Genomic DNA, 13312 nt, shown 5'->3' with positions numbered 1-13312 from the left:
CACTGTTTTCATGACAATGACTATTTCATGTTGATTTTATACACTTGACTAATGTCAAAAGAAAAAGAAAAGCAGAAATGGCCATCTGTTGTCTGGCATTCATTTGTCATACTACGCCCCCAGCAGTATAAACCAGGTATCGTTTCTAAAAATAAAAAAAAAAGGGGGGGGGGGTGGATGGGTTTAAAAAAAAAACACATTTTAGGTGCACGTATATAAAATCATTATTTCCTCTTTCTGTACTCAAATTCGTACTCCTCTTTTTTGTCCTTGTTGCTAATTCTCTTTATAGAGATCAAGTAATATACTCGGGACCGGGGCCACAGCGGCCATCTTAAAGAAGTACCAACTACGTACTAGTACTACTACACTTACTACCTACCTGGTTGCCTCTGCTACGGCGAACCTTACATTAGCGATTTTCTCCACTAACATACCGTAACATCGCTGAATTCCTACGAATTTACATACAGTCTGGTTTATAACAAATCGTGTTAACTTGGCTACGATGGATGTTATAAAAAGTTGGGAGTTATTTCCTGTATACATTTGTCATTTATGAAAACCAAGCTGTTTGAAAATGAGTTGAAAAATTAAGACGTTCTCCCCACTTTAAAAGAAACGCTCCGTTGATTGCAAAGGCAAATCTAGGAAACGGCTCTGATGCGAAATGACCGATAAAAGACCAAGTTCGTTCCCGTTGGCTCACGGTGCGCATCAGACATCTAGTTTTAAATATCTTTGCCTAAACTTCCTTGACCGACAATGAGTGACTGTGCGTGCCAGCTTCGCAATGGTCACTTTTAAAGTGCGAGCATGAATTCAAGATATTAAATTTTACGTGACTCTTCACAGATAAGTAATCATATAGAGAAAACATAACACGAAAGAATGAAATTTTCTGTCTAAACGGGTGAAAAACGCTCCAATATCGCCATTTTAAATCAGGCATTACAGCGGTCACGCGCCCCTGTAAAATGTGTTAGAAAACCCCGCGTGCTGAGTTGAAAGCCCTCTTTTCTGCTTCTCCGCCATTTGAGGTAAGCCGAAAGGAAAATGGCCTTCCCAATTTATATCAATATTTGCGATAAATGAGGATATTTGAGCGTGACGACGCCCTGGCAAAAGTGTCTTTGTGTTTGTCTCGTCAGGTGGATCGGCCGCCAGGATGCAGATTTTTGTCAAAACCCTCACGGGGAAGACTATAACCCTCGAGGTGAGCGACGCGGTGGCGTTCTCCTTCTAAACACGTTGTAACCACTTTGCTCATAGTAATATCTAGATATACGTGACCGTTGGACATATTTTAAATGCGAAGTGAACCAAAAAGTAAGAGCCCAACGGCATTTTCCTCGATGCTAACAAAGCTAGCCGAAATGCATAAACACGTGCAGCTAACGAAAAAATAACATCTAGTAGCATTTTCTTGCCTAACTAACTAGTTGCCATCTTCTCTACTAGACGACCACTCCCATTTGACTGGGAGGGCTGGCAACGATTGTTCAATCGCTGTCAATTGGATTTGACGTCTGTCGTTGTTAAAGGCCGGGAATTATACACAATTTGAAACAAAGAAATGTAGCGTTATCTGGGACCGTAACTAAAGTACATTTCCGTATTTTAGTCACCTTCATTACCTTTGTTGACGTGTAGACATCCAATTCCTATAAACTGGGAGAATTGGCTTCGAATGATCATCTTCCAGTGCCCATTATGATTCCAGTCTTCCAGTCTGTATGGGCTGAAAAAAAACTTAATATTTGTTTTAGCAAATCACGATATCAGTTTTTTATTGGCCAAAAGTAGTCACTATTTTTGCAAAGGCGTATCAGGCATGTCACACTTTAAGAATGGTGACAAAAAACAACGGGCAGATGTTTGACTTTGGTCCTCTCGAACAGGTTGAGCCTTCAGACACCATTGAAAATGTCAAGGCCAAAATCCAAGATAAAGAGGGTAAGTGTGGTGAAACAATTGGCTGAATTGAGTGCTTTAGATGTTATGAACTCGTCTTCATTTGTTTTTACGTGCAGGAATTCCCCCTGACCAGCAGAGGTTGATCTTTGCCGGCAAGCAACTGGAGGATGGACGCACGCTGTCCGACTACAACATCCAGAAGGTGAGCGCCGATGAGAAAGTGGAGCTAAAATGAGGGAAATTTGCCATGTGTTTTGTTTTGAAATATAGGAATCGACCCTCCACTTGGTGCTGCGGCTTCGAGGGGGGGCCAAGAAAAGAAAGAAGAAGTCTTACACCACCCCCAAGAAGAACAAACATAAGAGAAAGAAGGTCAAGCTGCCCGTGCTCAAGTACTACAAGGTAAGCCGGGCGGTGCTGCCGACCCACCGAGTGCCCCGACTGACATCCCCCCCCTTTACCTCTCCGCAGGTGGACGAGAACGGTAAAATCCACCGTCTCCGGCGCGAGTGTCCGGCGGACGAGTGCGGCGCCGGCGTCTTCATGGCCAGCCACTTTGACCGCCACTATTGTGGAAAATGTTGCCTCACTTATTGCTTCAACAAACCCGAGGATAAGTAGGTTAATGGATGTTAAATAAATAAAAAGCTTGCTTCTGAAAATTTTGGCTCATTTGTCTTAGCTAGGTATCACAGGTGCTAGATGTCCAATCAAATGAATTTGTTCGCCCCCAGCCAAAATAAACCTAGTGCCATTAGTGTAATTTTTTTTTTAAACCTATAACATTGTCCCCCAAAAAGCTGTTGGCATAAAACTGAGTTGCCCAAAAAAGTCAAATTAAAACACATTGTTGAGTACTAAAAATAAGGTTATTTACTTCAAATGATGACATTGGACAGACTGTATACACATTGTTTCCTTGGTAAACTCATAAGGCACAAAAGAAAAACACATTTCTATACGCCTCGCGAGGCTTCTTGCATATTAGATGAGGAAAAAAACCATCCCACAACACAAGAAAAAAAAAAGTCACTGATGAAGACAAACGGCGACGTCGCTAGCGTGCCGACGTTCCCTAAAGTGACTCGATTTTGCCAAACTTGAACGGTCTGGCCTAAATCATCGCTTGGCTACGCTGGCCTGGACGTTGGACAAATAGACAGACTTCCCGTCGACCAAAGTCTTAAGTTAAAAGCGACGACGGACACATTTAGAAGAGTGTGATTGGACGTGAAAAAGCTCAGTGGGAGGAGCCGTAGCTAGCTTTAAGTTTCGTTCCGCAAAATGGCGACGGACGACGCCGATGCTCGTTTCAATGGATCCTGGCCTACCTCTGTTAAAATCGGGCCACAATATATCATCATTTCGTGACAAAGATGTCCATTTCTGTCCGCCTCCCCAAAAGATGACAAGCTCAACTTATCTTGGACCTTTTCGGACCGGAAAGCAACAATGAGTCTTTAGTAGTTTTCCACCGATATCATTTTCGACATAGTCTGAAAACCATGGGTGTCGGCTACCGATAGCCGGGTCGTATCGGCGCAACATTCGTTTTTAGCCTCCGCCAAGTAGCGTCGCCCTTACGCACAAACGAAATCGAATTTAGCCTTAACGTCATAACCGAGTATCCTAGTATGGAGGCTTAGGAACATTTTTTTTGTTTTTATCCCAAACGAAGCCATCCCGTCTCATCGGCTCCGCCCACTGAGGATCGTCTGCACGCACGAGATTGCCGAAGGCGGCCTTTCGTGAGTGAGCAGACGACAAAAAAATCAAATAAAACAATGAGAAAAAAAAAAACAGGACGGCACGCGTCTCCGCGGCGACGACTCCTCCGGCCGAGACCGGCGACGCGATGGGAGAATGAATGGATTTCGTTTTGTCGCCGGAGAGGACAGGAAGCGGTCTGCGTTGCTTTCACGGAAAGCGTGGAGATGGACGAGCGCGTGCGGGCGGGCGGGCGATTTTCGCGACGGAGGGAGTGCCGGACCTTCAGATCTTGATGTCCTGCGACTCCACCATCTTGGCCAGCGTCTTCTTCACCCTCAGGATGGTGAGGCGGCAGGCGGGGCTGGCCGACCAGCACTCGCTCATCAGCTTCAGAACGGCGCGCAGGCACTGTGGAGAAAAAGCGGCCGGGAGTTGAGTGTGGAGAGGGGAGGGGAGGGGAGGGGAAGGGCGGTCCGGTCCAGTCCGAAGCGGTCTCACCTCGTCGCCGTTCCACCTGTTGGAGACGGTGGGGCGCAGGCCCCTGACGCACACCGTTTCCAGCATGTCCTCGTAGGACGGGTCCGACGGCACCGAGTCGTAATACGGCAGCTGGTACTCCTCCACCATGCCTGCGTGCCGACGAGAAAAAAAGAGCAAATGTGCGAGGGCTCGCTGACCTACGACAGGGCTCCATCTCAACAAGAGCATAGTATTGAATGAAAGCAATAGAGTTGTTGTTAAAAGAAGTATTGAAAGCATTTTGGAGCCGGCTCAAGAATTAAGACGAGCGCTACGCTACCGCCGCTGACGCAGCGTCTGGCCATCTCCCAGAGCACCAATCCGTAGCTGTACATGTCGGCCATGAGGTAGGCCTGGAAGTGGTTCTTCTTCAGGCTCTCGTCCAGCACTTCGGGGGCCATGTAGCGTCGCGTGCCCACGCGGGCGCTCAGGGGGACGTCTACCTCGTTGGTGTCGCTAAAGGGGGTTGAGGGGGGACGAGTATTAGGAGGAGTTGGGGCGCCCGACGCTCCGTCCTTTTGTCTCCTCCTCCTCCTCCTCCTCCTCACCTGTTGAACTTGACGGCCAGGCCCAGGTCGGCGATGCAGCAGGCGCCGTTCTTCTTGACCAGGACGTTCTTGCTCTTGAGGTCACGGTGGGCGATGGCCGGCTTGCCCTGCGTGCCGTAGATCTCGGTGTGCAGGTGGCACAGGCCGCAGGCGGCCGAGTAGGCCAGCCGCAGCAGGCCGGCCGCGTCCAGCGCCGCCGTCTTCAGGAAGTCGTGCAGCGAGCCGTTCTCGTGGTAGTCGCTGATCAGGAAGAGCTGCGTCAGGGCGCCCGTGCCTTTGATGTCGGCCGCGATGAAGCCTGGAGGAAAAGAGGAGGATTTCTTCAACAACCGTCTATCTACATCAATTTCCATTTGAATGTCTTTTTTAGCAGAGCAACAAATTGTTTTTGATGCGCTCATCTCTCAATCTCAAGGCCATCTCACGCAGGATGTTGTCGTGTCTCATGAGGACGGTTTGGTAGATTTCCGTCTCGCGGAACCAGCTGGCCTCCTCCCGAGTGAAGAAGACTTTGACGGCCACCTTCTCGCCCCGCCAGCGGCCCAGCCACACCTCGCCGTAGCGCCCTTTGCCGATCTGACGCACCATCTGGATCTGCTTGGCGATGGTCCTCTGAACCTAAAGAAAGAAGAAGAAAAAAAGACCAAGGCTGAGTCGACCTGGCTCTCGTTTTTCGCCAACATCTACATTACCGTAGACGAGACACTGGGAATAGGATGTTTTCCCTTGAACGTTAATTGTTGAAAATTGAAAGCAAGAGATAAATGTGTGTCTTAAAGGAATATTGACATCCATTTTGGAGGTGTGTACAGCAATACCTTGAGATACGGGTAAAATTCCGAGCAAATATTTACCTGCCTTGAGATACGAGACACATTTTCTATGGGAAACGTAAATCGACACACATGAGCTCGGTCCCGGAGCTCGTATCTCAAGGTATTAGTGTATATATATAAATGCAGGAAGACAGTCCAAAAAGGAGGCCATTTCCAAGAAGGAAAGCGTCCTTACCAGCAGGGGGAGCCCCGAGCCGCTGCCGGAGCTCTGGGATTGGTGGATGAGGTCTTTGAGCGACTCCCCCGACGGGATGAACACTTCCTGTTCCACGTCCTTGTGGTAACGCTGCCGCTCGCTCTGCCACTTGTACCTGACGCGACAGAAAGATCGGGTCGGGTCGGTGAGGAAACGGCAAAGTCGCCCCGGACCGTCCCCGTCCCCGTCCTGGTCCTGGTCCTTCCCACCTGTAGTAGCAGGCCACTGTGACGCAGATGAGCACGCAGCAGCACACCGTCATGGAGATGAGGAACGCCAACCAGTGGGGGCCGGCTTCTGCCCGAGCGACCGAGGCAAGGCGTTAGTCGCCCGCTCGGACTTCCCCATGTCAGCCGCCCGTACCTGAAGGCGCCTGCGGGGGCAGCGTGGGTCGCAGGTCCCGGTTGCACAAGTCGCTGGCGCAGCACTCGATGGTTCTTCTGGTCTGAGCGTTCGGGGAGTCCTGCCGAGGCCGAGGCGTGGGTTAAGACCGAAGCCCGACCGACTGACCCTGGACGTCCACCCGACCGAATGCCGCACGTACCTTGCACTGAAAGTGCGAGCCTTCGTACTTCATGCAGCCCGAGGTGAGGACGGGCTCGCCGTGCTCGTCCTCCTCGATGATGGCGAAGCACTGACCGTTGGTTCTGAGGAAAGACGCCCGTTATTATCCGGAACGGCCCAATATGCTTTTGTGCCACGCCCGCTCCGTCTCCATAGTAATGGAGGATAGTTTCCTTGTTCCGAAAAAATCCAATAAAAAAATCAAGCTGAAATTGTGGCTTTTCTATCCACGTGGCGTGGAGCCTATCGTAAACCCGTGGAAATGTTAGCGGGACGAAGGAGGGGCCTTACTGGCAGGTGTTGTTGGTGGCGTCCTCGGGACAGTGTCCGGAGCAGTAGCAGCTGAGAAAGCGGGCGGCGTCTTCGGGGGCCACGGTGGAGTCGTCGTCGCCGGGGCGCCGGGCCTCGGCGCCCGTGCCCTGCAGGACGTGGTCCGGGTTCTGGCCCGCGCCTGCCCAAGCGAACACATGTCAGGTTCTCACCACGCCGCTAAAATGTCACGGATATCGGGGGAGCGCCGAGAAACCACTCGCCGCGATAGCTTTTTTTCGAGGTGCGCCATCGGCAGTGAGTGAAGGATCCCCCCATTTAAAATGGACGTGAAGGATCCTTCTTACGCGCCCCCCACCCCCCGCCCCATTTAAAATGGACGGGACGTTCATCCACGGGAGCCCATCGGCGAGGCGGCCGCTTTCCAGTCAGGGAGATTGGAAGCGAAAATACGGGTCTATTTGTTGAAAAAGTGCGGGATTGGCGTAGGAAAAACGGCATGGGTGCGACGCTATTTGGAAATCCCTTGGCCGCCTTGTTTTTCGGGGGCGGAAGAGAAAGCCGGGGGGATGTTTCCTTCTTATCTGCTCGCCGCTCTTTTCTTTTTCTGGCGTGTCGCATTCCAGACGAGTGGGCGGGCCGGCAAGGCGGGCGGCCCGCCTTCCTCGCGGCAACAAAGCGCGCCGACGTGTCCGGACGCGAAGCGCCAACGCCGCCAGGCGCCCGGTGGTCACAGAAACAGAAGACGGGCCGTAAAGCGGCCCCCCGGTCGGGTTTGCCGGCTGGCAAATGAAATCACTTTATCGCTAGCAGACGTCCAACGGGTTCAAAGTGGGAGGGAGGGTGAGTATAGTCGCGATAAACATTTGTTTGGAGAAAAAACAAACGCATTGTTGTTCCTCTGGCCAAGATGGCAAAATACTTTTTGGTCCGTTTTGGTTCTTTCTTTAAATAGGTTTTGGAAATCAATGGTTTGGCACGGACGGCGCTTTTGCCGGTGCTCACGTACAATATTTGGGAAAGCGCGTTGGAAAGGAGCTTTAGGTTTTGGGCCAAAAGATAAAACGCGAGCGGCCGATAAAAGACGGAGGGGAAACGAGAGTGGCGGCGCGCCAGAGTGCTTCCCGGCCCACAACGCGCGCCGCTTCCCGCTGTCCGTCATACAGGAAAGGCTTCATGAGCGAAAAAGGAAGCCGGAGCACCAACAATCGGCTCAACAGCTTCCTGCCGGGAGCGCCGGCGCTTTGTTTTGGAAAAAAAGAAAGTGTTTTTGTTACCTTGCGATCCTCCGAGGAGCAGCAGCAGCAGTAGCAGTAGCGGCGGTAGCGCCGGCGGCGGGGCGGCGGCCAGCCGCAAATGGAGAACTCCCATTCGGAGGCCGCTCGGGGGCGAGCTAGGCGGGACGGACGCTCCCGATACGATGGCGGCCGGGTCGGGAGACACGCTGGTGGCCGGATCGCTGGTTGGCCGGAGGATTATCACAAGAGGAGCGTGAGCTCCTCTTCGTGGCTGGCTCTGGAGACCCGGAACGCTGGAGGCCAAAACACAGACATTTGTTGACATTATGCGTGAGCAAAGTGACATCCTCCGAGAGCACTCGGGCCCCAAATCCACTCGTGTGGGAAACTTTCTGAGTCTGATTTCCCCAAGAATATTCGCCAACACGCCGGGAGGGAGGCAACATTTTTCCTGGTGCTTTTTGGTTCGTTTGCGTGAATCAAATGGCATTTGTACATTGCTACAACCGTACCATGGTGTAGACCAAATCTTCTCAAACGGATCGGATCAGAGGTTCTTTGGAGTCAACCGTGGATCGCCGACTTTCGCCCGATGGCTCGAAATCAATTGTAGAAGCAAACCTTTGCCGGCGTAGAATAGACCGGCACGTGACGGCCTCGCACTAAAAATGGATCAAATCCCGACGGTGGCCTCAAAGTTTGGCCTTCGGGGGAACTCCGACATACTTTTGGACTGAAATCATCCGCGCTCGCCTTCTCGGCCCGAGAAATTAATGCGGCCGCTTGTTGCGGAACATATGGGAGCCATTTGGAGGAGTAGACGCGACGCGATCGCGCTCTTTACACGTTGACGCAGTCGCAAACCATGTCCACTCCACGTGTCCACCTGCTCCGTTGGAACACAAATACTGACATGATGGTGTTCCCCCATTTTAACCGGATTTTGGCCTAGTTCAATATTAAACTGCATCAAACGTGCCAAATCAACAGGATTATTCCCATTTTCCTGATGGTTAATATGGAGTTTCCCCTCATTTGAGCCTTTTTCAAAGGGCAACGTTACCGAGGGGGATCCACGTACGGAAAAAGGGTTTATTTTTATCTCCAAAGCAGATCGCTGACTCGGCAGAACCACTTCTGTCATCGTAGAAAGAAAGTCCGGACTTGTTGGACCTCCTGCACTCTGGGAGGCGCTAAAAGAGCCTCCTTTTTCGTATAACACCAATAATTTGCCCTACTTACTTTTACGTGCAAGAGAAGTGACGCGTGCGGCGGCCATACCTGAGCGCGCTGTCCGTGCGTGTAGCATGTCGGCGGCCGGCTCCACGGGGAAAGCGCGTCCCAGGGGCGCCACCTGTTGGGACACAAACGCCGAGTCACACTTTCTTTCTGCCAGGCCTCCTTTTCAGTCCAAAATAAAACAACAACAACAACAACAACAATCAAGCCCATGAAATCACGATGAGACCAAGTTACTTCCTCTTCTGGAAGAAAGAAAAGGAGGACGAGTATGGCCGGCTTTTTATGGACGGGGAAAAGAAGTAGCGTAGACTCACGGGCGGGGAAAAAGCAAAGAAAGAGCAACGGTTTATCTCATGTCATCTTGGAAGCGTCCATTGTTTTGCTTTCTTATTTTGGTGGCAGGCAATTTCGCCAAGACCACGCAAGGACCAAATGGAAAACAATGGGTGACAATATTTAGTCATTGACGGCACCAGATGTGAGTCATACCTGTTAGGAATGCTATTTTGGTGGGGAAAAAAATCTAAAATGTTATTTTAGGGCCTAGGTCCGACGCCAGTGTGGCCAGCGCGTCTGAATAATTCACTAGCGCCGCGATCAATACCTTTGGAGTCAACGTGAACGCCGCGATGGCCTTCGAGAGGAATCAAAGCGACAAGATGTCTCCAAAGCACGGCGATATCGCATCCGCTCCAGGACTGCCGCAATTCCACGAACGGTGATCCAAATAATCAAAGACTATTTTGATCGGCGCGTCTTCTATTCTTCTACAGACGTCCCGATGACGACGCAAAATGAAAATCAGCATTTAAGCTGTTGTATTTTCATAGTATAGTATGGAGCCCTCACGAGAGTGGACGTCCAATGGATTTAAACCCAGTGGACTGGCTCCCTTTTGACTGGAACGCTCATTTGATTGAAACAAACGGGATGTCGAGCACGCTCAATGACAGCCAATGAGAAACCTTCGAAGGGTTCAAAAAAATATAGCCTTCTCTGGTTTTTGTTCTTATTGTGACAAGTAGGCGTGCAAAGAGAGTCAAATCAAATTTAGTGAGGGGGAAAAAAATCAGATTGATGACAGAGGTGAAGAAGCGGCTCATTTTGAGGAGAAGGAGGAGGAGCGGCAGCGTGTTTTGCCCCTCGGCTTAGCCACTCTGTCTCCAGGCTCCTCCGAGGGAGGGGTGAAACCCGATCTCCCTCCTCCTCCTCCTCTTCTTCATCCTCCTCCTCCTCCTCCTCGTGCCACCGTTGCGCCTCCAAACCCGCGAGTAACGCGATCCCATGCCTCGGCAAAAGCAAAAAAAAAGAAGAAAAGGGGTTAGCAGGAATAGACGGACGGATCCCGGCCGCCGAGGAACCGGCACAAAACCGAAAAAAGAAGAAAAAAAGGAAGAGAAATGCTCCAAAATTCAAGAAACACATCAACACTTCCATTGATAACAACAAGAAAGACACATAAGGGTCTCTTTAGCTTACAAAGCCATGCTAACAGTTAGCATGGATGGATACACTGGTGGCATTTTTAGCTTCAGCATCATTTTTCTTCCAAGATCTTTGGAAATAATAAATGTTTTCACATTGCCATCCTTATTTTTAAGTTAGACTAGAAAAGTTGAAAATCAATGTCTTCTTTTAACATTTTCCAAGGCTTCTCGTACTGGGCTACGTCGGACACGAGTCGTTGAGGATGGATGGATGTTGTGGCCTCATCCGAACAAAAAGACAACAAGTCAGCTGGAGAGGAGAGCACCAATGCATTCTTTCCTTTATTAGTGCCACGTAAATACTCGGACGCGGAATGTGCAGCTGTCTCGCACGTGCACACCAGTGCCATACTTGTCTAGACCGTGTTCCAAACGTAGGGCCCGCTGAAGACTAGGTTAAAAATCCACACCGTTGCCATTTTTTCCCAATAGCCGGCGAATTCGAACATAAGAAAAGAAAGGAAAACAATTCATTGCTCCATCAAGTAACCACTCAAGGGTTAGGCATTTTCTTTAACATCGGTTTAGAGATTTAGTTGTAATGCAAAACGACCCAAATCTTGAAAACGTCACTTTCCCAACAGGAAATACAGTAGTGTTGTGTCTCCTTACTGATTGGCCTTTTTTAAACTTGATTCAGCAATTAATTCAAAACATTAACATTATCAAAATGGCCCATTGGGGCCTGATACCACAAAGCCAGGTGTCGTAATTAGTATTGGGAATAAAATAAAAAATGCGTAGAGAAGGCACTTCATACTCGACCCAATTTGACTAAATTTTGCCCTTTAAAAGTCTTCACAAACTGATTTTATTTACCCTTTACACGAGCAATTTAATGTCTTAATAGCTTAGGTTTAAAACTGAAGTAAATACAGCCCCTGTGGTAGTTGGATTTGCAACTACTACTTTGGTGCAAACGTATGTTTACAAAAGGCTTTGGTCAAAACGCAGTTACTTTGTTGGCTTACATTAATTTGAAGTAAATGTTTCATACAGCTTTGTTCTTTTCGGTAACAAGTTGCATTTTTTAAAGTCAAAGTTGGCGGAGAGTCCAGAAGACGAACAAAGAGACGAAAAAGTTCGATGTTAGCTAGCTGAGGAATGCAGCTGAAGGCTTCACAACACTGCCACACAAAAAAAGACACCAATAAAGGCACTTATTACTTCCGAAATTTTCACAACGTGTCAGGGCCGATTAGTAAACATTTCAAAGACTGTGGAAGGATTAAAAAGGTTATAAAACTGACATGAATCGTTCAGTCAAAAGCAAAAAAGAAGTTGACGGTAAACTTTTTTTCCACGACTGCAACCTACGGGCCTCGTCTATCACCTGGCAACGACACCCAGGAAAATCTCGACATCTCCGCCAGCATTCGAGAGCATTTCTGTCCTCTCGACACATCCAAGAAGTTATTACACTAGTTCACCATTGGAATAGCGAAATAGTTTAAACACTGCCAAAGTGTCCTTTTATGAAAAATAACCTACCGAGTAACCTGCTTGGCTGGAAACACCAAAACGCAGCTTGTAGCGAACCCGCTACGCTCCGGTAAATACACGGCGCCCACAAGTCGTAGCCCGGCACTAAAGTTGACGTTTGTCGTCGTTACCTTATTTATTGTGGTGAACTCGCTTTCTCTCTTGCCTTAGCTTTCCCTTTGGGTCCTTTTTTCTGTCGGTGTGGGCCAAAAAGTCCCAAATTTCAAAGGAAAGGTGTTGAAATTCCAGCTTTTGCGGTATGTATTCCAATAAAGTGCGACCGACTGTAACTGCCTGCTTCTTACGTCCTCGTGCGCGTGCGTGCGTGCGTGCGGGTGACTTACTGACTGGAACGCCCGCAGCAAATCCAAGATCGTCTATGATTTCAGCATCGTCTACCAAGCAAAGATCGTCTAGGAAGTTACAAACGCCACGCCTCTCCACTCCTCAGCAACCCGAGATCCCCACCCAAATCCAGGATTCAGGACTTTGCTTAGAATAGATGCATTTTTCTCCGAAAATAGAGAGCCTCGTCCGTCATGCTTGTCTCCCGGGACCCTACGATTTAGCGGCAAGCAGTCTCGGGTGGTTGTCATATGTACTTTTACGCCACCGTTTGGGGAAAGTCAACCGAGATCGGCCCCTCGGCCGCCACTCTAGAGACGAGCTGGTCTAGTCGAAGACAAAACAAACAACAGAGTGGGACGTCGTCTCGGGTGCTCTTTTTTTTCTGTGATTGCAATCGCGGCTTCTTGTTTTCAAGAGGTTTGAATCACAAAGGCGCCCTCTGCTGTTCATTGTGTTATTTATACAAGAAGTGTGTGTGTGTGTGTGTGTGTTGGGATATAGTACGTATAGTACTATATATTTATATAAAATATTTTTTGCAACATTGTTATGTGTTCATCCCAACAATAGTAAAACATCTGCAGTTTTAAGTTTAAAGAGACATTTTAAAAAGAACATTTCAATGTCATTATTAATGTTAGTTGTCTGTCACCGTCAATGGCTTATTTGGGGAAATAGGTTTTGATAGGAATGCTGTTATCTTATGGAAGAAATCCATTAAAAGATGAAATATGTGCCATTGCCACGACAAGAGAATTTGACATTTGAAAATGTGGGCCACCGCCAGCCACCATCGATCCTCCAAGCTCGTTTAATGGCCACTGATGTAATAAGCGGGCGCACAACATCATCCGTCACCGAGCAGAAGCCTTCTAAGTGCTTGGCCAATTCCAGCCAAAGCACAGGAAAATGACCTCATCCATCTTTCGGGAAGGTTGCCATGGAGATGATGACA

At 49.1% G+C, this 13312-nt stretch overlaps 2 protein-coding genes across 3 annotated transcripts; one reads left to right on the top strand and one right to left on the bottom strand.

The window, feature by feature from the left end:
- Nucleotides 1–791: 791 nt before the first annotated feature.
- Nucleotides 792–2579, top strand: LOC144084968 (ubiquitin-ribosomal protein eS31 fusion protein). Its single transcript, XM_077613862.1, has 6 exons — nucleotides 792–1040; nucleotides 1152–1216; nucleotides 1902–1956; nucleotides 2034–2119; nucleotides 2188–2319; nucleotides 2389–2579. The coding sequence occupies exons 2-6, from the start codon at nucleotides 1169–1171 to the stop codon at nucleotides 2536–2538; spliced, it is 471 nt and encodes a 156-aa protein (XP_077469988.1). The 5' UTR covers nucleotides 792–1040; nucleotides 1152–1168; the 3' UTR covers nucleotides 2539–2579.
- Nucleotides 2580–2764: 185 nt separating this feature from the next.
- bmpr1aa (bone morphogenetic protein receptor, type IAa) lies at nucleotides 2765–12347 on the bottom strand. Of its 2 annotated transcripts, none has more exons than XM_077613817.1 (13): nucleotides 12141–12347; nucleotides 9080–9152; nucleotides 7838–8091; nucleotides 6582–6741; nucleotides 6271–6373; nucleotides 6090–6189; nucleotides 5936–6023; nucleotides 5706–5841; nucleotides 5120–5312; nucleotides 4695–4992; nucleotides 4427–4602; nucleotides 4126–4256; nucleotides 2765–4035 (listed from the first exon to the last, which is right to left on the bottom strand). In XM_077613817.1, the coding sequence occupies exons 3-13, from the start codon at nucleotides 7929–7931 to the stop codon at nucleotides 3910–3912; spliced, it is 1605 nt and encodes a 534-aa protein (XP_077469943.1). In that variant the 5' UTR covers nucleotides 7932–8091; nucleotides 9080–9152; nucleotides 12141–12347; the 3' UTR covers nucleotides 2765–3909. The 2 variants fall into 2 exon arrangements, with proteins under 2 accessions (XP_077469943.1, XP_077469944.1); XM_077613818.1 differs by having other exon boundaries at nucleotides 5936–6020.
- Between the last annotated feature and the right edge of the window lie 965 nt (nucleotides 12348–13312).

The sequence above is a fragment of the Stigmatopora argus genome, chromosome 11, assembly GCF_051989625.1.
Source record: "Stigmatopora argus isolate UIUO_Sarg chromosome 11, RoL_Sarg_1.0, whole genome shotgun sequence".
Taxonomy (NCBI): Eukaryota; Metazoa; Chordata; class Actinopteri; order Syngnathiformes; family Syngnathidae; genus Stigmatopora; species Stigmatopora argus.
Note: the sequence above shows the minus strand (reverse complement) of the source record. Positions and strands in the feature narration are given on the sequence as shown.